Source organism: Microtus oregoni, unplaced genomic scaffold (assembly GCF_018167655.1).
Source record: "Microtus oregoni isolate MIOR12 unplaced genomic scaffold, Mior012 000021F_ref0000039, whole genome shotgun sequence".
In the NCBI taxonomy this organism is placed as follows: domain Eukaryota; kingdom Metazoa; phylum Chordata; class Mammalia; order Rodentia; family Cricetidae; genus Microtus; species Microtus oregoni.
The window spans coordinates 29,493,991-29,519,752 of record NW_024543080.1 but is presented as its reverse complement, the minus strand read 5'-3'; the positions used below and the strand labels follow the sequence as shown (position 1 = coordinate 29,519,752).

At 43.7% G+C, this 25,762-nt stretch overlaps 1 protein-coding gene and 1 long non-coding RNA gene across 2 annotated transcripts; both read right to left on the bottom strand.

The window, feature by feature from the left end:
- Window positions 1-1,444: 1,444 nt before the first annotated feature.
- LOC121460896 lies at window positions 1,445-16,677 on the bottom strand. Its single transcript, XR_005976118.1, has 3 exons — window positions 16,652-16,677; window positions 15,532-15,789; window positions 1,445-1,512 (listed from the first exon to the last, which is right to left on the bottom strand). It is a non-coding gene; the product is annotated as an uncharacterized LOC121460896 (long non-coding RNA).
- Window positions 10,114-13,515, bottom strand: LOC121460894 (toll-like receptor 6). Its single transcript, XM_041671567.1, has one exon. It carries the CDS (start codon window positions 13,362-13,364, stop codon window positions 10,935-10,937), a length of 2,430 nt encoding a protein of 809 aa, XP_041527501.1. The 5' UTR covers window positions 13,365-13,515; the 3' UTR covers window positions 10,114-10,934.
- Window positions 16,678-25,762: the final 9,085 nt, after the last annotated feature.

Here is a 25,762-nt window from a genome sequence, read left to right as displayed (position 1 = left end):
AAAGCACGGCCCCTGCCCCCACCACTTATTCCTTTAAAATCATAACCAGAGACAGAGAGGTCTTTGAGAGCTCAGCTCTTGGCTCCTGCGTTAGTCAGGGTCCTCTAGGGAACAGAAACGACAAAATGAGACTGTATTTATATACAGGAAATTTGTTGGAGTGGCTTACAGGCTGTGGTCCAGCTAGTTTAGCAATGGCTATCTAAAACGGAAAGTCTAAGAATCCAGTTGTTGCTCAGCCCACGAGGCTGGATGTCTTAGATGGTCTTCAGCACACATCAGGATCTCGAAGAAGTAGGCTCTAAGAACAGTGAAGGAATGAACTTGCCTGTAGTCAGACTTTTCCTGTTCTGCCAGCCAGCTCCCAAATAACCACTCTTCTTATTAATTATGAAAGCTCAGCCAATAGCTTAGGCTCGTATGTAACCAGTTCTTATAACTTAAATTAACATATCTTTTCATCTACATTCTTTTACGTACCTTGGTTACCTTTACTTGGTAAAGCCCATGCTGCTTGCGCTGCATCTCCTGGTGTCTCCTCTTGACTCCACCCCTATTCTTCCCAGAGTCCTCTTTGACCCCAAAACCTTGCCTAGCTATTGGCCATTTAGCTTTTTGATTAAATCAATCCAAATGGCATTTCTTCACAGTGTACAAAAAGATTATTCCATAACACTTGCCAGTGAGAGCGAGGGAAAGCAGGCAAAGAGCAAAATCTTCCTTCTTTCCTATCCTTTAACTAGGCTATCATAAGAAGGTGTGGCTCAGATTTAGGGTGGGTCTTCTGATCTCAAATTTAAGGATTTAAGGTGGGTCTTCTTACCTCAAAAGATCCACTTAACTAAAAATCCCTCACAGCAGCTTGAGTTTTTAGTTCATTTGAAATGGAATCAATTTAAAACCAAGAATAGTTATCACGGCTCCTAAAGGCACAGGCTTCAAGATCTAAAGAAATGCCTAAAGGATGTGCCCACTGGTGCAATAGGGGCCCAAAGGTTATGAGGTAACCAACCATTCTTAAGTCAGATCTAATCAACAGGAAGGAAATCCTTTCTGGTACCCGTAAACCTGGCCAAACAACTGTGAGTCAGGAGGTTATAGGCCCTAGGGAGGAATTTATACAGCTGTTGTCTTGCTAAATGAACACTTTGTCAAGCTGGCTTCTAAATACTAATGTTTATAAACATAGATTAGCACTGCCTTCAACCTTAGCCAGAGGAGCCTCTCTCTGCAGTGCTCAGGCTTAATGGAGACTCCTCACTCAAAGTGCTGAGAATAGGTGACTATTGAGTGCTCGCCCTCAAAAGGGTATCTATAGCAACCTTCACCCAAGGCTCAGGGAACATCATGGAAGACAAAGCATTAGGTGAGAGCTGAGGGATGGGGAAGAGAGCTGTGGAATGCGGCCTTCAGGACATTCCGTGACCCTGCTCCCGAACTCACCCCGGGTATGTCTGCTCACATGATATCACGAAACCAAGCCAACATCAGTCAACATTCCAACAGGCAGCACTAAAGTATGATGGGAGAGGAGAGGGAGGGAGGGAGGGAGGGAGGGAGGGAGGGAGGGAGGGAGGGAAAGAGAGAAAGAGAGAGAGAGAGAGAGAGAGAGAGAGCCTGAAAGAACATGTTGGGGATGGAGAGTTCAAGTAGATATGACTAACATATATTGTACACATAATACAAAATTGTCAAAGTATAAAGATACTCTGTTTAAAAAGAAAACAGCCAAAAAGGAAAATAAGTGGAGCTCAAGGCAAAGCACATTATCACCCTCGTGTCCCTCTTCCCTCCAAGCTCACGCTCCATCGTCTATGAGCTGCCTCCTCACCTAATGTCTCCCCTACTATCCAGGGGATACCCATGTGTCAGTACAGCCAGCCCTCCTGGGGAAGCCTTCTCTTCTCAGAGAGTATGGCCTTTTAAATTTGTAAAAGTATTGAAAGCATTGCAATTTTTAAAATTATATCCGAAATTTTAAAAGTATATCTGAAATGTTATTAAAATTAGGGTGTGTGTGTGTGTTAATGCCAACTCTCCAAAGTCTGGTGTGTACATATTCATCTCAACTGGGTCACCCACATTTGAGGAGCCCGATGAGTACACGTGGCTGAAGGCTCCCACACTGGACAGCTCCGGATTAGTTGACACTATCACAACTTGAAAACACACAAAGCCGAAGTTCACCCCTATCCTTCAGGCAGCCCCTAACTTTTTGCCACAGCGAGTTCTCTGTCCCACATCCAGGTGTGTGTTTTTGGGGTCCAGGGCACTGTAAAGAAACCGTCAAGCAGGTCTAATCTTGATTAGTTTTTTTCTAAGCCTTATCGAACTATAAATACTCTAAAAATAAAAACATAAAAAGTAAGCAAAAATATAATGTATACACTCAGTAACATAAATACTTTTGATGTATTTAGAATTGTGTAATCATTGCCACAATCAATTTACAAGATTTTCATCATCTTAAAATGAACCGCTGTATCTTTCTCTACCTGGACAAGCTGGCCCAATTTACTCTACAGAAAACACTTCATCTCTGCAGACTTACCTCTCCTGACTACTTTAGATGGTGGATTTATGTCCTCCAGGTACCTTTTTGACTGGCTTGCTTCTTAGCATCATGTTTTCATGGCTCAACCATGCAGTCGTACATATTGATATCTCATTCTTTTTCTTTGCTCAACATTTTTAAACATTTATTTATTTATTTATTTTTAAATTTTTTTTGCATACCAACCACAGTTTCCCCTCCCTCCTCTCCTCCACCACTTCCCTTCTGCCACTACCACCCCCTGCTCACCCTCTCCTCTTCCATCTCCATTCAGAAATGGGCAGGCCTCCTATGGGAGTCAACAAAGCACGACACATCAAGTTGAGGCAGGACCAGCATCCTCCCCCTACATCAAGGTTGGGCAAAGTAACCCAGCATAGGGAATGGATTCAAGCACCAGGGACAGATCCTGATCTCACTGCCAGGAGTCCCACAAACAGGCCAAGCTATACTGCTGTTACACACATGCAGAGGGCTTAGGTCAGTCTCATGCAGGTTCCCTAACTATTGGTCCAGACTTGGTGAGCTTCCATGAACTCAGGCCTGCTGTATCTGTGGGTTCCTCTGCCATGATCTTGAATCCCCTGGTTCATACAATCCTTCCTCTCCCTCTTCAACAGGACTCCCAGACCTTGGCCCAGTGTTTGGCTAGAAATTTTTGCATTTGCTTCTATCAGTTATTGGAAGACTGCTCCCTGATGACCATGAGGATCGTCACCTAGCTGATTACAGGAGGAGGCCAGTTCAAGCACCCTCTCCACTATTGCTAGGAGTCTTAGCTGGAGTCTTCCTTGTGGATTCCGGGGAGGTTCCCTGACACCGGGTTTCTCCCTAGCCCCCATCAAGATATCTCTTTCATTATTCTCCCCATTTGTCCCACCTCCAAACTGCCCAACCAATCCTTCATGTTACCATACCTCCACCACCCCAGCCCTTAGTTTACCCAGGACACCTCTTCTATTTCCCATTCCTAGGAAAATCCATGTGCCTCTCTTTGGGTCCTCCTTGTTGCCTAGCTTCTCTGGGGCTGTGGATTGTAGTTTTGTTATCCTTTACTATACAACTAACATCCACTTATGAGTGAGTACACACCATGTTTATCTTAGTGGGTCTGGGATACCTCACTCAGGATAGATGATTTTTTTTCTAGTTCCATCCATTTGCCTGTGGATTTCATGAGGTCATTGTTTTTTTTTTCCCACTGAGTAATACTCCTTTGTATAGATAGACCACATTTTCTTTAAAAGCTGGCTGTTGCGGGAGTTGATGGCACTGTGAAACAAAAGAGATGTAAAGTTTATAAGGTTGAAAAGCGTAAAGACTTAAGTTGTTTATCTAAGAAAATATTTTAAGGTCTAAAAAGATATTTCTAGATTGGTGGTACAAGTTAGAAAGTTGTTTAGTCATAGAACTTTGAACTCACCAAGACGGGATAGATAGTTGAGTACTTTCCCCGAATTTGCCAAATACTAATGGAGCAGACACTGTGAATGTCATTCTCCATTGAATTCTTACTGCATATAGTTTTACTGTGTTAGAGTTTAAAACCTTTCCTTTTGATTTAGACAAAAAGGGGGAAATGTTGTTGGATATTTGATTGCACTGTGAAACTCTGAGACCCTTGGATCAGGGGGTGAAGCCAGCAACGAATTGACAAGAATTAGCCATAGAGAGTATGGAGGACCCAGGAAAAAGTAGGGAGGGACTTAGAGATTTGCAGGCTGTTTTGGTTGAATGTGTGGAGAGATGCTTCTCGTAGTGGGTTTCTGGCCAATAATAACTGTCAGCTATTTTCTTCTTAGCTTCTCCGATCTAGCAGGTTTTCACCCCAACATCTGACTCCCAAGTCTTTATTGGTAAATAAAACAACTTATTGAAGGTACAGTTTCTCAGCATGAGGAAGTCATGGCAATAGGTGGGTGTGGCAGTTGGTCACACTACATCCACAGAGAGTAAGAAGACAGATATGAAAGCTGGTTCTCAGCTTGCCTCCTTTTTATTTAATTAGGAATCTTAGCCCTTGGAATGGAACCACCCACATCTAGGATGCATCTCTCTCCTCAGTGATCTAAAATCACTCACAGACATGCCCAGAGGTTGTCTCCTAGGTGGTCCTATATCCTATCAAGTTGATAAGCAACACTAACTATACGGGTTAATGGACTTAATTATGGCATTTGCATGTGTGTTATTATGCTTGTCCCAGCTTGAATATGTAATTCGAATATAATCTGTTGAGTTGAGTAACTGGATCATTGAACAGCTCCATTTTTAGCCCTTTGGTCAGGTTCCGTTCTGATTTCCATAGAGATTGCACACGTTTGCATTCACACCAAATCTGCGTAAAGATTCCCCTTTCCACATCCTTGCCGGCATTTGTTGTCGTTTGGTTTCTCGATTATGGTCCTTCTGACTAGCAGGAAAGAATCTTAGCACAGTTTCCATTTGTATTTTCCTAATGCTGAAGGGTGTTGAACACTTTGCAAGCATTTATTGGCAATCTATATTTCTTCTGTTGAGAAGTGTCTGCTTGATGCATTAGCTCATTTGGCCCAATGATTTGGGATCTTTAATGTTTAATTCTTGTGCCTCATTATAGATTGCAGCTATTAATTCCACATCAGATGTGTAATTGGCAAATATGTTTTCCCATTCTGTAAACTGTCTCTTCACTTTGGTTATTGTTTGCTTTTCTGGGCAGGAGGTTTTGATTTCATGCAACCCCACCCGTTGGCTCTTTGGATTGTTTCCTGGAGTCCTTTTCTATGTCTGTGTTTTGAAGTATTTTTCTCTGGCATTCTCAAGGTATTGGGCCTTACCTCTGGGTCTCTGCAGCATTTTGAATTTCTTTTTGTACGAGGTGGGAGACATGGATCTAGTTTTATTCTTCTATATGTGGACATCCAGCTTTTTCCTACACCAATTGTTGAAGAGGCTCTCTCTCTCCAGTGTCTGTTTTTGTGGGAGTTAGCTGTCTTTTGTTTCTTTGTTTGGTTTGGTGGGTGTGCGCGTGTGAAGGCCAGAAACTGAAGTTGTATGTCTTGTGTAGTTACTCTTTACCTTGTATTTTGATGCAAGGCCTCTCACTTTAACCCAGAGCTCTTGGATTCATCTAGTCTAACTGGGTCTGCTTGCCACAGGGATCCCTTGTCTCTGCCTCCCCAGCACTGGTATGGGTGGTCACCACGCTTGCCTTGCATTTGTGTGGGTAAGGCAGATCCATACTCAGGCTGTCACACTTGTAGGCAAGGGGTTTACCTACCTAGCAATCCCTCAGTTTCCCTATCCCAGCAAGGAAAACTCTAAAAACTCATATCAAAGAAAATAAACTGGGGAGGGAGTGGGTATGTAAAATTTCAATTAAATAATAATGAATAAACTGAAGAATCTCCCAAAATCTTAAGGAAGACCTAGAACTAATGTCCCTCAAACTGTTCCATGAAAGAGAAATAGGAAGATTGCATTTCTTCCTCTTCTGTGTATATATTGTAGTGATGTTTCACTTGCATTTTAATAAATAAAGCCTGCCTGAAGATCAGAATGCAAAACAGCCACACTAGTCAGCCATACAGGCCAGGCAGTGGGGGCACACACCTTTAATCCCAGCAGCCACACTAGTCAGTCATAGAGGCTGGGCAGTGGTGCACACCTTTAATCCCAGCACTAGAGAAGGATATAAGGGCAGGATGAGAGAACAGCTCGCTCTCTTTCAGTCTGAAGATTTCATGGAGGTAAGAGTTCTCTCGTGGCTCGGCTGGTTTGCTTTTCTGGTCTTCACGTTGAACCCAATATCTGTCTCTGTGTTTTCATTATTCATGCTACCACGCATCTTCTACAGTATGAAGCTAGTCATGAGCAGTCAGTGTTGGGAGCAGTGAGACCCCAGATCCTGAATTTCTTGTAAACAACTTGTTTCCCCTGATCTGAGTGCCTACAGCTGCTCTGAGCACGAGACCTTCAGGAGATCCTGATGGCAGGAGAGCGGTTTCTGGTGGGTTTGGCTGGGGCGTGGCTATCTCTATATAATCTGCCCCTAAACACAATAAAGAGGGCATTCTTGGGGAATTCAAGGATGACCTGTGTCGCTGTCTCTCTGTCTGCGTGTGTCTGTGTATTTTAACCTCTAGCCCCTTGCCCGAAGCTCGCGAACTGGGTAATAGCGCACCGAGCGCAGACACGGGGGCACGGTGCGCGGCACGTCATCTTATGCCTGTCTTGAAGTGCCCTTATTTATCCACTGATAAGTTTAAACGACAGTTTAATTGGCTATAGCAAGCTGGCTCGGCATGTATTTACTTTCAGAGTGTGAGATATACCTACTGCATTATCCTGTATTTTATGGTGCTGACAAGAAATTTGGCATTATTCTGATATTTGCTTTTGTGAGTTTTCCCCCTCAGCTTTTAGTATAGCGTCTTTGCTTCCTATTGTTGACATTTGAACTATACCACACCCTGGGAAAGGGCTTTTTTGCTCATCTCCACTTGGAGCTCTAAGTGCTTCTTGTGTTGGAATACCCAGATTTTGAGAGGTTTTTTTGCTGTAACTTCGTTGAACAGATTCTCTATGCATTTGGTGTCTGCTTCAGCCCTTTTTCTATCCCATAGATTCCTAGGCTTGGTCTCTTCTCCGTGTCTCATCATCCTTAGATGCTGTGGCTATGCTCATTGCTTTTCCCCATATTGCTATGCAATGTTTTGTCAGCCACGGCCTCCACCCTTGACATTCTCTCTTCTGCATCATTTAGCTGATTAGTGACACCTTCCACTGGGTTTCCATCTCATGCATTGAATTTTCCATTCCTAGATATTTTTCAAATATCTTAATTTCTTTGCTGAATTTTGCTTCCATGCTGCTAGCTTTTTTAATCCACACCGCTAATTTTTCTCGTCCATGTGGGCGACCTTTTCTTCTACGTTGCCGACTTTCCTCTCCAGGCTCTGAATAAAATTCTTTTGCTTATTTGCATTCCCTTTCAGGTCATTTATCATATTTCTGTGAATTTTTGAAACCTTTGTCTGGTATTTTACTTTCTTCAGTAGTTTTTAAATTTTTTTTTTAGTTCATTGAGAGTTTTATACAATGTGTTTTGATCAAATTCATCCCCCAACTCTTCCCAGATCCACTCCCTTTCCCTAACCACCCAACTTTGTGTCCTTTAGAAAGGATTCTTCACGACCCGTCTTCAGATACTCTTAGATGTGCGGTCCTTCACCAGAACATGGCGGCTCACCAGGGCTGCACTTTTTCAGTATCTATTGTATCCCGTAGTTGATCTTTTTTTTTTTCTCTGATATTTTGGAGGGTTGTGTGCTTTGCTTCTTCATCCTTCTTGTGTCCCTGTGTTGTGATTTCTGTATCTGCTTGTTTGGATAACTTCTGGTTTTATCTGGGCATCTTATTATTGAGTAGCTCGTGCACAGAGGCACGATATCCAATAATCTCTTCAAAGGGGGGAAAGCCACAACCCTGCTGTAATAGCAACAGCATCAAGCATACAAGACCTGGAAGCACACCATTGTAGCCCATTTACACATCATCACCCATAATCGGACAACTGACACTGGCATCCCAGGGGCCTCTGCCCTTCACACTTAGGTTTGCATTGTGTAGGCTGGGCAGGTTCTGTCACCTTCAGTGATGGGGAGCAATATTTCTTGTTTATTTTCACTTTATTATATCATTGAGCTTTTCATATTTAGAGAACAATTTGTACCTCTTTAGTGAATTATTTGTTCATAGAATATAACTGTTTTCATATTGGGACCATAGTTTAGCACCTTATGGTACATTCTCTTTTTTGTTACTGACATTGGCCCTTCCCACTCTGTTCAGACATCTCACTTCCTGTTCATCTTTCACTTCACGATTTTTTTTAAACAATGAATCTGTATATTTTATGTCCATAAATGTCCTTTGTTATTGTTTCCATTCAACTGAGTGCTAATGGGTTTGTAGCAATTGTTCATATTTGGAATGCCAGCTGGTTTCTGGCCGCCTGCTGATCTGGCTGCAGAATTGATGAATATTTAGCAGTTGGCTATTACTAGTCTGTATAAGGTGAGTGTGGTGGTTTGAATAAAAGAGACACAATAGGTCCATAGGGAGTGGCCCTGTTAGGAGGCGTGGCCTTTTAGAGTAGGTGTGGCCTTGTTGGAGGAAATATGTCTCTGTGAGTGGGCTTTGAGGTTTCAGATGCCTAAGTTGGACCCAATATCACTGTCTCTTCCTGCTGCCTGCTAATCCAGATACAGAACTCTCAGCTACCTCTCCAGCACCATGTCTGCCTGTGTCCAGCCATGTCCTGCCATGATGATAATGGATTAAACCTCGCTCCAAGTAAATGTTTTCCTTTATAAGAGTTGCTGTAGTCATGGAAGTCTCTTCAGAGCAATAGAAGCTCTAACTAAGATGCCCACTCCAGCAAGCCATTGACGTTTTGTTTATTTGATTTTGAGACAGGATCTCACTGTGACCAAACTCAGAGATCTGTCTTCTGCTTCCCGAGGAAAGGGTTAAAGGCATATGCCCTACTACTTTGATAATTTAAAAGTTCTTTCCTACAACAAGATCAAATATCCATACAGGTTTTTCTGACATGAAAGTTCTTAGTAATTTCAATATCTTATTATCCAAATAAAACATTTACTAAGAAAATCAAAACACACAAACAAAAAGAAAAAATTAAGTCAACAATAATACCCCCTCCGTTTTTGTAACATCAAATTTTTTCTTCTCTAAACCTGTCAACATGCTTCAGCTCCTCATGCCTGCTGTTGTTCAGAAACTTTTACCAATCTACCTGTACACACATAGGAGGGTGAAGCCCAGCGGCAGGTCGACAAGCAGCTACGGGACTCTGTGAGGACTGACGCATACCATTGCCCTCTGTCTGGCTAACATGAAGCCTTGTAGACTCCTGCTCATACTGAATCCATCTGGGAGAGAGAACTCTCTGTGAAGGAGAGAGTATTTCCCTAAAATGGACTGTGTCGCCGAATGCAACTGAGCTGCCTCTGACTAATATAATGAGTGCCGCTCCCACCCCGCAGCCTCAGCCCACAGCTCAATGGCACCAGAACTTCCATCTACTCTCTGTCAAAGACATGAAGGAGACAGAAGCTGTGTCTGTCAGCTTTGTGTCGCTGTGAGTGAAGACCCCATGTAAACAAAGGAGGAAGTGACCATGGCTTTGAGACCTGAGGTCATGCAGAGTATCATGGCAGTGGGGACATGTGATGGAGGGGTTATTCACCCTATGGTGATGACGGAGCACAGAGAGAGGGGGGAGAGAGGGCGTGAGAGTGCACTCCTAAGCTAATTGTGGCAGCTCGTCTCTGTAAATGCCAGCACTTGGAGGCCGAGGCAGGAAGGTCACACTAGGCTCAGGGACAATCTGAACTACGTGTGGTGAGACCCTGACTTAACAACCGCAAGAAAACACTGGGCAGTGATGGCGCATGCCTTTAATCCCAGCACTTGGGAGGCAGACGCAGGTGGATCTCTGTGAGTTCAAGGCCAGCCTGGTTTATGAGGTGAGTTCCAGAACAGCCAAAACTGTGACACAGAAAAACCCGTCTCAAAAACAACAACAACAAAAACAAACAAACAAAACCAAAAATCAAGAAAAGAAAGAAAAATGAGCCTTGAAGAAAATACAAACTTCAAAGACATGTCCCTAATGACCTACTTCCTAGATTTAGGACCCCCCATCCTAATGGCCCATACAGCTGTGAACTCAGCAGTAGGTAACTCCACTGATGAAGTGAGCACCTTCGTAAACTACTTAGGATAGCACCATCAGAATTTTCCTCAAGGCCTTCAAGCATGAGCCTTTAGGGACATTTTATCTCCAAATCATACCTGTTAGGTTTTTGCTTGTTTATTTGTTTGTTTTGTTTTGTCCACTTGGCACAAGCTGGGGTCACATTTGGGAAAAAAGAGCATCAAATAAGAAAATGTCTCGATCAGATTGTAGGCAGGCTTGTGGGGCATTTTCTTGATTACTATTGATGTGGAAGGGTCCAGCCCATAGCGGGAGATGCCACCTCTGGGTAGATGGTCCTCAGTGCAATAAGAAAGCGCACAGAACAAGATGTGGAGAGAAAGGTTGAAAGCGGCACTCTTCCACAGTCTCTGCCTCAATTCCTGCCTCCAGACTCCTGCTTTAAGTTCCTGCCTTGATCCCCCTTCATGATGCACTGCCACCATAAGCCCAGAGAAACCTTTCCTTCCATAAGTTGCATTTGGTTATGCTGTTCGTCACCGTCACAGACCCCGAACTAGGACACCATAAGAGAAGTAGCTCCAGTTAGGAACATAAAACCACAATGCTCATCCGATTCCAACTTGGCAGTTCATTAAGTTGGAAATCCAAACTTCAAGTTCCCACATCCTCTTCACTGACTAATATTAACTTCGTACTAAAAGAAGCTCTAAGGTTGGCCCAAAAGAGTCCATGTTTGCTCTTCTCCGCAGGCCATTCCAAGTAAGTCCGCTGTGTCATAAGAGCCCGCAGCTTGTGGTACCTACTGGGAATGTTATCTTGTGGAATGGGCTCCAGCAAGATCAGGATTAAATTATCAGAGCCTTCGTGGAAGAGATTGTGATGGGCAAAGTAGAGCTCATAATGGCACCACTCACTCTGAATGAAGTGGGGAGACAACACAAAGATGGACTTGTAACTCTTCTCGATGGAATGGATGATATTCTCCACGATGCTCTTGCCAGGGATAAAGTTTCTCTCATGGAGGCAAACCCTTATGCCATCTTTCTCTAGGTTTGGTAGTAATTCATTCTTCACCCAGGTGGAATCACGTTCACTGTATGAGACAAAAGCATGGAATTGAAGTTTCCTCTGGAGTTCCTCTTCGGGGATGTTCCTGGCCCTGTGCCGGGTCTGTGTCCACTGACACATCATCCTTAGGTACCAGGGCAGATCAAAGTAGAGGCAGAGGAAAGTCATGATGGCAGCCAACACCAGCAAAGTGGCCCCGACGGTGACAATCAGCAGAACAGTATCACAGGACAATGGAGACATGTGGAAGTCCTGCAGTGGGGTCCCCTTAGCGCCTTCTGGGGAGTCACACCTGTAAGAATCGGGCCAGCCCTCTACCACTCCTCCTGACACATGGCCTATGTTTTTGATAAACTCCCTCAGCTCACATGTACATCGGAATGGGTTGTTCCCTGCTGCTAAGGACCTGATCTTCTGACAGCTCTGGAAGAAATCCACTGAGGGGTGGGAAACTGAATTATGCTCGATGACCAGCACAGAAAGGCTGCTGAAGGCCCCGCATCCGGGAAGGTCCACTAAAGAATTGAATGCAACATTGAGTTCCTGCAAAGCTTGCAGGTAGGTGATCTCTTTAGGGATGCTCATTATTCTGTTGTTGTGAAGGTCAAGGACCTTGACCTTGGGTGGCAAGCATCTGAAGACAGAGTCAGTAAGTCCATTTGAAGAAAGGTTTAACACCAATATGCTCTCCGCCCAAGGGCATGTTTCCTCATATGCATGAGAGTCCAAGGAATTCAAACTAACATCCAAAGTTTCTAGAGAGACCATGTTCTTAGTCATGAGACTGACCTTGAAAAGGTTCTTCAAGCTATTCTTTTGTAAGATAAGTGTCTCCAATTTCCTTAAGGTGGAACAGTTATGGAATACACTGTCTGTGAAAACATTCTGGGTAAAGTTCAGAAACGTAAATGCGCTTGGGAACTGAGGGCAGGTCATATGGATGAAAGGTGTGTGTGAGAGGGTCAGCATCGTGATGTTCATATCAGCAAACACAGAGTACAGTGCCTCCTTTGCAAAGATAAACACCTGGTTCGTAACATGCTCTATTGTCAATGCCTTCAGTGTTGTCTTTGAGTAAATAAAATTTTCACTATTGATGCTTTCAATTATCGTTAAGTTGTAAATATTGAGATACTCCACTGGTCGGGGCCGAAGAAATTGGAGAAGTTCAACAAAGCACTTCCAGGTTGTTTCCATGTGGTGGAGAGTCAAATTGAATAAGGTTGGCCCTCTGGTGAGTTCTGATAAGAATGTAATTAACCTTTGACAGTTTCCATTATTCAATTTAATATTACTCAGTTGTAAACATCCCAAAGCATTCGCAGATATGTTCACTTGCACAGAGAACAAGCTACTTGGATGAAAGACTAAATGAAGAGCGTTGGTGTTCAGAACCTCAAGACTTTCTTTCTCACCATCTTTGACCCGATAACCCACTAAGTCCAGAAGAAGGTAGTTCAGGTGCAAGTGAGCAATTGGGAGCAGATCCAATTGTCGGAACTTCATAGCACTTAATCCCAAAAATCTCAGGTGCATCAAGTTGCCAAATTCCTTATACACGGGCAGCAGGTCGAAGTCGTTGAATGAGAGGTCTAAATGCTTCAGGCTCACCGCAGGGCAGCCAGAGATGTTTCGCAACTGATTGTGAGAGACATCCAGATATTCTAAATCTGGGCTGAACTTAAACACATCAAAATCAAGTGTCTGGATTCTGTTATGGGAGAGCCTCAGAAACCTCAGCTCCGGCAGAAAGCGGACATCAGACACCTGCAGCTCAGGGATAGAGTTTTGAGACAGATTTAAGGATTTTGTTCCTGGCGGCAGGTCTTTGGGGACACGAGTTAGGTTCCTGTTTGAATAGTCAACTGCAGACTCAAGTTCATCAGAGGACTGGATCGTGATTCCGACTGTGAAGGCCAGGATGCAAACAAAATGAAAACTTCCCACAGCGGGTTCTCTATCTCGGGTCATGATGCAATGGTTAGCCCAAAGGGATTGTACCATTTGTTTCATAGCATTTTTACTTGAGTTCAAGTCCTAGAAATAAGAGAGACTTTAAGGCGAATGAAGATTAGATAATGGCTTTTAAGCTCCCACTTCTCAGAAACTCGGATATTTTCTTCATCCTCTCTGGCAGTCATCACTAGCCCATGTTTTTATGTGAAATTTTCTCAGTCTGTAGCTACAGGGGACAATATGAACTTTTAATCAAAGTTCCATGATTAAGTGTTTTGACTAGTCTAGGGGGTTAAAGGATTCGGGGGAGGGGCATCACCTTTGTTCCTTACTCAGAACTTTCTCAGGACTGGAGCAACCTCCTGGGCAGTGGTTGTCAAAAAACAAAAGTTGAGGACAAATAGACTAGCTGCAGTCACCTGAGCCAGAGGTAACAAAGAATAGACACACCAAAAGGCGAGAGAAGTAAGAGAAAGGGAGAAGGGATATGTAGATACCGGGAAAGTGGGGCGAGGAGAGACAGGAAGAGGGGACAGAGGCAAGGAAGAGAAGGCAAAGAGGTGTAGAGGGATCAACATAAATACACATGCAAGAATCCATACCACTCGGGCTCTGAATTGCATAGAAAAATATCTGAGCCACAGAGGGCCAGAAGCCAGCCAGAGACTGTGTACTGGGCTTTGAAGTCAAAGAATTCTCAACCAACAACTTGATCCTCACAGTGGCATCCTGCCCTCCCACCCTCACCCTTCCCGTTACAATCACATTGACAACTCAAAGTCGGCAGACACGTTTCAGGGAAACAGGAGCATTTGGGTCCTGGCAGAGGTTCATTTCATTGGTTCTTTTGATGCCAGAGATTTATTTTTAGTCCCTGGATCTCAGCTCTTTGACACGTGTTTCATAAAAAGGAGCATGCATTTCTCCGACAACTATTAGCCTAGAAGCTATAGAGTGAAGGAAATGAGATTCAGCATGTGACAGTCAGAAGCTTGGAAGTTTCTATAGTTCACACAAAATGGGAGAAGAGAGAGAACTATGTCAAAACACACCGGGGGAACCAGCCACAGTAATGCAGGGTAATCTGCCCTAGGGAAGCCCAGGCAAGGGGATTAAGAGTTTCAGGCCAGTCTTGGCTATATAGCGAGAGCTTGTTTCAGGAAGAAAAGCTAAAGCCCATGGAAGAATCTAGGTGTGTGAGGCTAAAGTATGTCAGCAATAACTATTTTTTCCAGAGCCCAGAAGGCTTCATGTGTATCTCATCAGATCACAGACATTGATGTACATAACAATGACACTGAGTGACGAGAAAAGTCTACCTGAGTGAGACACGGAGGCAGGCGCCCAGGCCCGCAGACCTCGTGTTTCAGGGAGGACAGATGACTGAGACTCCCTGGCTGGCTCCACCCTCTTTTGGGTTCTATTTTATACGTAAAATTATTTGTGAGCTTGGGGCACAAAAGCAGACGTTTCTTAAGTAGAGCCTTGTATCACAGAATAACTGGGAGAGGCTTCATCTAGCAGCTGATGGGAGCAGATGGAGAGACATCAGGCAGAGCTCAAGGAACCCTGCGGAGGAGGGGGAGGAAGGATTGTAAGAGCCAGAGGTGTCAAAGACACCGGGAGAACGTGGTCCTCAGAATCAACCAAGCAAGGTTCATGGGGGCTCACAGAGACTGAAGCGACAATCAGGGAGCCTGCATGGCTCTGAGCTGGATCCTCTGCATATATATTATGGTGGTGTAGTTTGGTGCTCTTGTGGGACTCCTAACAGTGGCAGTGGAGGCTGCCTCTGACTCTTTTGTCTACTTTTGGGACCCCTTTCCTTCTACTGGGTTGCCTGGTCCAGCCTTGATACGAGGATATGTGCCCAGTCTTACTGTAACGTGTTACGCCATTCGGTTGATATCTCAGAGAGGTCTGCTCTTTTCTAATGGGAAATGGAGGAGGAGTGGTTCTCGGGGAGAGGGATTGGGAGGAGTAGAGGGAGGGGAAACTGAGGTTAGGATGTAATATATGCTGTGCTAAGGTAGGTAGATAGGGAAGAGGGGTGGATCAGGCAGGAATTGCGGGGGGGGGGTGCTGCATACAATCAAAATACATTGTACGACATTCTCAAAGAACTAATAAATTAGAAAAATTTAAAATCCACTTGAAATATACCCAAAATAAAATGTTATATGTAAATAAGCATGCTTGTATTGTTGATAGTATTAATACATACATAAAGAGGGTCAGCATTTTCAACACGATGGTAGAGAATTGATATTCATGGATGAAGTCCCATCCTACAAATTCTTCTGACAGCTTGTGTGTCTTGTTCAGGGGATCTGTCATTCAGCCGCCATGTGACCACGAGGACACATGTGAGTCCTGGAAGTTGCTCAAAACCTCAAGCAGTTCTTAGGGTATGCATTCTGAGAAGCAGAGCCGAACTTCAGTGTATACATGGTTGAGGGGGTGGGACAACCGGAAGATCTCCCTGGAAAATTCAAGAGTTTCTGTCTTTCTAAAGGAAGTTAGGAATGGAGGAGGAGTAAGATTTATACATCAAACAAAAAGTGAAAGAAAAAAGGAACAGTCAACACAAGCCCTATTTCAAAAACCACAAAGGTGGCGGGTGGAGGGAGTCGCTGTGAAAATTAAAGCTACGAGAAGGGGAAGGGTAGTTAGTAACGGTAAGCAAGGGCAAGCATGAGAAGAATTTTGTCATCAAGTCAACACAAACACAAGAGGAACCCGGCTTTGTCAAACTCTGGGTGGAGGAAGAGTGCTGGACTCAAGGTCACAGAGTTTAGGAATCCGGCCTCGTCCACTTCCACCACTTAAATCATGTTTGTTCAGTGGGCACGGGGCACGGTAGAAACTAGCGCTGGGGATACGAAATCACATGGGAGCGACTGAATTAGCCTTTCCTCCACAACGCTCACGAATCAGTGAGAGGTACCGACCAATTAAAGATTATAGTACTACATGACTGGGAAATGAAACACTGTACACCAGTACAGACTGTGTGCTGTCGCGTCTACAAACGACTACAAACTCCGTGAATGGAGAAAACAGCCCAAACCAGGGGGGATAAAACCACACGAGTCTGCTCACTTCCTTGGCTACTGCTGAAATGCCAACTGTTTTCTGTCTAGCGTAAAGTCACATATTTGTCTTAGGTGGTTCAAACGATAGCCACACTTCAAAACACCAAACACAAAATCTTTTTGTAAAAACTTCAAAGAAAGGTTACCTATTACCTACACTGCCGTTACCATTTTCTTTCTCCTTTAAAGCGTCAACACAATAATTTGAAAAATCCAATTTGAAAAATCCAGAAAAACCTTCTTACTCACCAAGACTTCCTTCTCGGAAAAGAAAGTAACCTCTGAAGTGCTCTGAAAAAAGTATGAGCTTGACCTATCCCAGTCCTTAGCCCGGGAGCAGCAGTACGTGAGTGGTTTGGCGCCATCTCTTGACCCTCGGTGGAATTACCCCACGTATAAAATCGTTCCAATCTAAAACAGCTTATAAATCCTTGAAGCAAATTGTGAACGTTTTGTAATTACTAGAAATATTTATCTAAGACACGTTTTACGTTTTCAGGCTAAATTTTAAATTGCTGCCAGGACAGAAAGTTATGAGACTCGATTCTCTGTGACAACAATCCTTCACATTTCCCCCCAGAAATGCCTGTCAATCAAGCACGGTTTGAGCATCTTGGGACTGACAGAGATACTTTAAAAATAAAAGAAGCTTAAGCTCGTCACTTGCCTTTTAGGAAAGTCAATTTTCAAGAGAAGTTTTGTGACTGATACACATTTAGCCTGGCTTCACAGTCTGACAAACATTGGATAATATTGGGTGTTCTAATTTTTTTGTTTTGTTTTGTCTTTGATTTTTGAGACAGGGTTTCTTTATAGCTTTGGGGCCTGTCATGGAACTAGTTTTGTAGATTAGGCTGGTCTCAAACCGACAGAGATCTGCCTGCCTCTGCCTTCCGAGTGCTGGGATTAAGGGCGTGAGCCACCACTGCCCAGCTGCATGTTCTAATTTTTCATCCTGGAAGAGCAAACAATGCTGGAATCCTTCTAGATCAGACTAGAAATTAGTTTTCTAAAGACTGTTTAGAATTTGAGTGGGAGGGGCATACCTTGAAGGTGACAGTTCCTACCCATGATTAACCCCAATAAAAACACACAAAAAAAATAAAAAAAAATAAAAAGAATTTGAGAATGCTTCCAGTCCAGGCTGGAAGGCAAAGAGAATGAAGGCCAGCCCCTTCAGCCAGGTGTTCCCGTACCGAGCCTTCTCACTTGATTAGCTTGTGCAAAGAACTGAATACAGGAGCTAAATAAGCGTCCCCTAATTGATCTAACTGCCAAAGCAAGTTAAGACTGTAGGTAGGACAATGCTGAGCATAGGAAGAAATTACTTCTACTTTCAGGAGAAAGGGAAGAGAAAGATCTTACTGTTCATCCTTACTCACCAAACATTAGAGGAAGTCTGCTCGGAACCGGGGAGGCTCAGCAAGGAGGGAGGGAGGCAAGGCTGGCAGCTTGTGAGCAGCGGGTGGGGGGGGGGGGGTCACCAGGAGAGGGGACACAGGCAGAGGGGAGAGGAGCCAGAGGCAGGGAGGGATTGCAGGCAACACTGGGCCTGCTTCTTAAGAGAACACATGATACATATGTATACACACAAAACGTGTGGGCACACGCACGTACACACACACGCAGGCGCACACATACACATCACTGAAAACTGGTCACATGACTCATGTCTCAACTGTATTGCATAATAATGTTGACATTTGGGGAGGCAGACACTTTTCTTGCTGGGGTTGCTGCAATCCTCAGAAGCGCCTTCAAGGGGAAAACCAAACCAGCCAAATTCGTGTAACAAGGAAGAGCCCACATGACAGTGAAATGAGCAGAGGGGAGAACAGTGAGCTGAGTTCCTCGCGTGGCTACTTGCGAGCTGTGAGGCTTTGGCTAAGTTGTGTGACCTCGCTGAGGCTGTCTTTACCTGCAGAATGGTCAGAATTGTGACTTTCAGGGATGATGATGAACATCAGGTGGCTGGACCAGGAACCACCCAAAAGAGAAGGCAGGAGAGTAGGGGATTTGAATCCTGTGAAAGCCGTGTTTTTAAGTGGAGAAGTAGGGAGATCAGAGGATACTGTGGCCAAATGAAGCAAAGCAAGCTGCAGCACCACGGCCTGGCAAGCATAGACAGGGCTTGTCTCCCTGCCAGCTTTCCTCGGAGCTCTTCACAAGGACCCATCAAGTTCCCGCCAACCCTCAGAAAGGTGCTGGGGGAGAAGCACTTTCATCACCCCCACCTAACACCCATTCCGGAGCAGCTAGGAAACGGATGGCCAGGGGTGGGTGGCCCCAAGACTGTGGGCCAAGGCCCAAGACTCACATGAAGAGGCACAGGCAGACACCCATTGGACTCGGACATAGAGCCGATGAAATGCCTGCAGCCAGGGGCTGGAGGGCTCACCACCCTGCGTTCATTTCCAATTCTCTGACTTCTGGAACCTTAAGCAGAATAAATTGCTGTTGTTTTAAGCACATGACTGAGGATAACTTATTATGTCAGCCACAGGAGATTAATACCAGGATTGCACACATATCCTGGAACAGGCATAATTCTTTTCTCAGAGGTTACTTCAGAACTCTTGTCTTCCAGCAACAGAGCTAAGAGCCATTACCATCGTATGACCCTCTCACCTTAAAAAAAAAAAAATGCCATACACATATGTCATTTTTTTGAGATAGTATCTCACAGATGGGCCTCAAATTTGCAATCCTCCTGCCTCAGTTCCCCAGTGTTGACATTGTAAGCATGTGCCAACTTTATGTTATTTTATTTTTAAAAATGCCACAGCGGGATAAATAAGATAACATGGCCCGAGGCCAGCTAATATCCTGTCCCAGTTCAGACAGAAGCAAAACATGAAGTACTGATATTAAAGCTAACATTTGCTATTGATTTTGTGGGGGAGATAAGCCACAGCTGTGTTTAAAAAAAATGTATTTGTAGTACATACAACCATATGATAGTATCCAAAATATATAAAGTTTCCAACAAATCGGTATAAATGTGATTGAGAAACCTAAAGGGGAGGGCAAGGTAAGCCAAGGATATAAACAGACGGATAGCAGAGGAAGTCGAAAAGGGTCTGACATGGGGATGTACACAACCAAGCATCCTCACTACCCTTGGGAAAACACGAATTCAGATACCCCTGGTTGTATATCACTGCCCACTCCTGAGACAGACACAAATCCAGACCCTTGGTGATGCCAAGCCTGAGTGAGAATGATAGGAGACAGAAGCTTGTCAACATGTCCAGGGGCCTGACTTGTTTATAAATGGTCAGAGGAGCCAGGCTTTGATGCCACGTTTGAAGCTCTTCTGATTCTATCGATGCCGTAGGAGGATCTAGGAGCGGAGACCTGTACACTACCTGGTGTCTTGTTTCCTAACAGAGCACTCCCAGGGGCCTGGAGGTGTTTGTCCTTGGCTTTCTTGCTCATTGCCTCCATCTTTCACTCTGACACCTGAAGCCAATCCTTGAAATCAGTTTGCCTGATGTTTCAGATTTGGTGTTTTGTTCACTAAGTTGAGCCCCACCAGCCCTTGGCTAATTCTAGGGTGTTCGGCAGTTACGCAGAAAACCCCTGATTATATCCCAGATACTTTTAATACCAGTGGCTGCGCTCAAGCTCCAGCCACCATCTGACTTTTTCGGCGCTCTGATTTCCATTTCCACCTCAAGTCCTTCCCTCTGATGCCAGCAATTCCCCAGCCTTGCTGTGTCCGTCTGCATTCCCACTGGGCTACCTTATGCCCTCTTCTCAGTCCACGTTAAGTCTCTCTTTTCTCTGGACCATGGAGCCCAAGCTACTTGAGGGAGTTGGGAGTAAACATCTGCACCACCCAGAGCTGGTCTCATGTAAAATGCATACTGTGTCCCAACCTGAAGGGGTGCGATTGTATCAGCTTCCGTACCCTGGCCCAACTCTCTCCTCTGCTTTCTCATGCTCCACGCTCGCCCTCCTCTAACTCTCCGACCTTCCTCCCCTTCATTCTTCATTCTTGGCTGATGAGGCTTCATACCACACAAGGAAAACAGACCTGTCCATACGGCAAGGTCCTGCCCTCTGCGAAGCTCTGCCAGCCTGGCTGCTCCCACAGCAGAGGACTCGCTCTTGCCTTGTCTCCTCAGGAAGTCGCTCTCTCCCGTGTGCTCTCTCTGCCTTGGTGCCAGCATTATTTTGCACTCAGCATGGCGCTTTCTCTAGAAAGCAAAATCCTTTCTTTAAATGCACAGCCTCCTCATCCTTGTTCCTCCTCACCCCGGAACATGGCTGGTATTTTTCTCGTCACTCTCACAGTTATTCTCTCTCTGTTCCCTTAAACAGACACCGTTCGGGTTTCCTTCCCTGCTGCTCAAGACGCTTTTCAAGGTCATAAACGGACTATCATAATGTCCAACACAGTGGTCGGGTTTCCTTTTCCATCTCATTTGGGTTATCAAGCAGCATTTTACATGGCCGAAACTTCTGGACTTTCTGGACACCCAGCTTCCCTCCCCTTTTCTTGAATTAAATCCCTGTGAACTCACTGGCATTGCTCCCCACTCTATGGTCCTTTCTGTTTTGAACTTCTCTTCTTTCTCCCATCCTGTCTCGTGGCATCAATGCCAGTGACTCCCCAGTAACCATCTCCAACCCAGATTTCCCTGAACTGCAGACCCTTCTATCCAATTGCCTGCTAAACACTAACCAGGCTATTCTTGTGGAGAACCAAACAGTTACATCCTCACTACCTTAATTACCCAAACTACCCTTCACATCCTTTCTCATCTCTCTTTGATCTTTCTACTCGCCCAGAATCTCAGTCCAAGATCCTGGGAGTAATTGGTGACTTCTTTCTCTTGTTGAAGCTATCAAAATTTACAACCAATCCAAAAACTAATTTTTCTGTGCTTTCTTCAAAATAGATTAATAAACAAAGTCCTTTCCATGCTCTGAATCACATTCTCCTGATGGTGAGATTTATGAGGTCAAGGCCATCATTGCTATCATTGGATCACAGGGATAAGCGAAGTAGTTCCTTATTGGCCTCTGCATTTGCCTCTCCCCATTCAGTCCCATCCACCCCAACCCCGCCAGACTCAGACCCCATAATCACAGCAGCCTTCTATTAAAAAACTGCAAGGCTTCCCTTCAGCTCAGAAGTATAGACGGACCCCAATCCTTCTCACCCGCCACACTCTTCGACTCACAGGTTCTACGAAACCTTTGTTCCTTCTGGTATGCTATCAAGGGAGGGCCTCCAGAGCAGAGCCAGCATTACTTGCTACATAATACATGCTTTTGAAAAGTTGTGTTGCAAGGGTGGAGGGATGACTCAGGGGTGAAAGTGCCTGCCACACAAACAGGCGTGTGAGGCCTGGAGTTCAGATCCCCAGAACCCCGGTAAACACAGGGTGGGCCTGGAAACCCATTGTAATTCTAGCCTTGACAGGCAGAGCTGGGATGCTCAGAGCAAGCTGGCTGTTGAGTAGCCAGCTCAGTGAGCGCTGGGTTTGAACAATAGGTTCTGCCTCCTTGAATAAGGTGAAGAGTAATTGAAGATGATTCCCAGCCTCAACCTTGGACCTCCATATGCATGTGCACACACACGTACCCACACACAAAGAGACACACACACACATACATACATACACAAAAAAAAAGAAAAAAAAGAAAGAAAAACATTGTCTAGGGCTAGAAAGAGGGCTCAGCAGTTAAGACCACTGCTCTGTTCACAACCATCTGTAGTAAGATCTGGCACCCTCTTCTGGCCTGCAGGCGTATGTGCAGACAGAACACTGTATACACATAATAAATTTAAAAATCTTAAAAAAAAATAGCAAGACAGATGTGATGGTGCACACCTTTAAAAAAAGAAAAAGGGAAAGCATTGACCAAATTGTTCAGCCATGCTGGATCACAGCAGAGGGCAACTGGAACATGCCCAGTAAAGGCCATCTGACTATTGCGGAGTTCTCTGTATAGGAGTGAACTAGGAAACATACTAAATATCCACGGTGTAGGAAACCGATACATTGTGACACAGAATGGGTGTCTAAAGGACAACAAAATGACTGCCATAGAGTTACATGGATGAACATGATTATTCTCAGGCAAAACTTACTGTTAGAACTGGGAATGCTCTAAGGTAGTAGCATGGTGGTCAGATGCCCTGGCTGTGATCCCCAGCACTATCTAAACTGGGTACAGAGAAGAATTCTTGTCATCTAGCACTGAGGAGGTCGGGTCAGAGGAATCAGGAGCCTATTTATTTATTTATTTATTTATTTGCGGGGAGTGGGAGTGGGAACACAATTTCGAGGCAGGGTTTGTGTAACAGCCCTAGCCGTCCTGGAAATCGCTGTGTAGACCAGGCTGGCCTCGAACTCATGGAGTTCCACCTGTCTCTGCCTCCTGAGTGCTGGGATTAAAGGTGAGCACCACCATGCTCCACTGAGAATCATCACTTTAAAGACATCTTTGTCTACATAGCAACTTTGAGGCTAGGCTGAGATACTTGAGACCCTATCTCAAATAAACAAATAATTTAATGTTGAATTAACAAGTACCTATAGTTATCTGTAAAATTCTAACTGATTTACATATAATTTAAATAACATAGCATTTAAATAAATTTTTATGCATTTATCAGTAAGGGTATCGGCAGTAAACACTCAAAAATATGGGTAAAGAGATTCACAACTACCTCAGGACAACAGTGACCTTCAAAGAATGTGGAGAAAGAAAGGAAAGCTCTTTCAAACAGATCCCTAACACTTTTTCTTTCAAAATAAAAGTTATAAAATAAATAAGTCAAAAAACTTAAGACTTGATACATCTGAGCTTCATCACTGCATTTTCTCCCTTTTCTGCCCACAAATAAGTATTTATTCTATTATCTTTGACTTCTCTATATGTTTCAAGCAGCCCAAATGTTTTAAATCAATAAAAAAATTTAAGTTTCGGGCTGGAGAGATGGCTCAGTGGTTAAGAGCATTGCCTGCTCTTCCAAAGGTCCTGAGTTCAATTCCCAGCAACCACATGGTGGCTCACAACCATCTGTAAAGAGGTCTGGCGCCCTCTTCTGGCCTTCAGGCATACAGACAGAATATTGTATACATAATAAATAAATTAAAAAAAAATTTAAGTTTCAAAAAAGTGAAACATCTGGAAAAGACCCATTGGCTTGAAAGCAGCTGCTTTTGGATACAGGGCATAATCTACAGTGGGGCGTGGCACGAGGAACCGCCTTGTTGCTTGGATTGTTCAGCTGATAAGTCTTTGCTGCACAGGTGCGGATTTTGGGTTAAAGGAGAAAAAGGAAGTCCTCCCTGGCTGACTGGGTTGCTGCCCTCAGCTGCGTGGCAGGGACAGCAGAGGCAATGGCTGTCTCTCAGCAGGCACAGAAGTCACAGCACAGATGCTGAAGTCAGTGGTTCATTGAAACCTACCTGACCCACCCAGAACACAATTTGGTAAGGGTCATAGTTTCAGAACTGGAAGAAACAGGGGAGAGAAATGCTCCGTGCTCTGTTTTTGAAGAGGAAAGTGGGGTACAAGGGCCAAGCACTAGGATGGGTATCAAGTTCTGGCTCAAAACACAAAGACCAATCTCGATTTAAAGCCGTTCCACCCTTTGTGACATCCAGATGACTTCCCAGTTTTTCTATGAATATAAAAATAAGAAGCATTTATTAGCTTCAATTTCTTTAATCCATATGAAAAATATAAGGAAGGAACCAGAAATGACCTGATTGTGATCACATACATTGTTATACTAAAAGTACAATGTTGATCTTAGAAGAATGCTTTGATTGACACATGTCGACCAAGAAAGATAATTGTAGGAAAAATAAAAAGTATGTGATAATCTTGCCTTAATTTTTTTCAAAAAAAACTTTGAGATAGGCTGTCCATATGCAGCTCGTGCTGGCCTCAAGTTTGCTGTGTGGCCCTGGCTGATCTCGAGCTTGCAATTCTTCTGCCTCGCTCTGCTGTGTTCTAGACTTATAGACATGCCCATCATCCCCACCTCCAGCATCTTGCCATTTTTGTAACAAAAAAAAAAGAGCTGTCTATGTATCTATGTCTTTATACCAGTAAAGAAGAGCTACAGTAGAATCCATACACTTAAAATGATAGTCAGGCAGTGGTGGTACACGCCGAGCAAGATGTTCTCAAAAATTAAAAATTTAAAAAGGGTTAGGAATGTAGCTTATGTTTAGCATTAATAAATCCCTAGTACTTCCAAAGTAAAGATGATGATACAAAATATGATAATAATGCAGAAGATGAAGATGATGATGATAAAAAAGAAGATGATAATAATGAAGAAGATGATGATGATGATGATGGAAGTAACATTAAAGGGACAAGAATGAAGTTGTTGCCATTTTCTTTAATTTTGCATTTATAATTTATTTAATTTTTAGGTAAAGGCATTCCCATTTATTTAGTTGAGACCTAATACATAATATTCATGTGTCCAAATTCACTGATGGGCATAAAAGATTAGGAATAAAAACTGGAAGGGTATACAAAATCATGCTTCATTTAATTGTTACAAAATTCAAAGGAATGATGTATTCTCACCAAAATTTTTTTCAAAGAAGTTGACATGCTTTTGTGAAAATCAGACTCAAAGATTAGTAGAAAATCAGTGGCTTTTTTTTCAGACAAAGTTTAGAAAACTGTCCCATTTGATTAAAAATAAAATAAAACTTTCTCTTCCAAAAAGATGCATTTCAGATAGTTGACAAGTGTCATACAAAAGTTAGTGACCGATACAGCCTGGTGACAACCAGTGGCAACCAGGGTTTGAGGGCTCAGAATAGACAATGCCAACATCGTGATGGACCAGGTAAGATTTTCAGCCCCATTTAATAGTCTCAACATGAGAGAAAAACAAACAAACAAAACAAAATTAACAGAAGCAACTGAAAATACCTTAACTAGTTTAGAAATCCAAAAGCATCGGTCTTGAATATCTCCACTTGGAGCCACGCAGAAAGTTCTTTCTCATTTGTAATAAAGAGGTCACTTATCCCCAAAATAATCACATAGAGACTGTATTAATTAAATCACTGTGTGGCCCATTAGTTTTAGCTTCTTATTGGCTAACTCTTTTATTAGTTTAATCCATTTCTATTAATCTGTATATTGCCACGTGGCTGTAACTTACCAGGTAAAGTTCCCAGCGTTTGTCTCCAGCAGCTCCATGGCATCTCCCTGACTCTGCCCTTCTTTCTCCCAGCATTCAGCCTAGCTTTCCCTGCCTAGCTAAGTTCTGCCTTGCTATAGGTCCAAAGCAGTTTCTTTATTCATTAATGGTAATCACAGCACACAGAGGGGACTCCCACATCACTCATTTTTTTCATA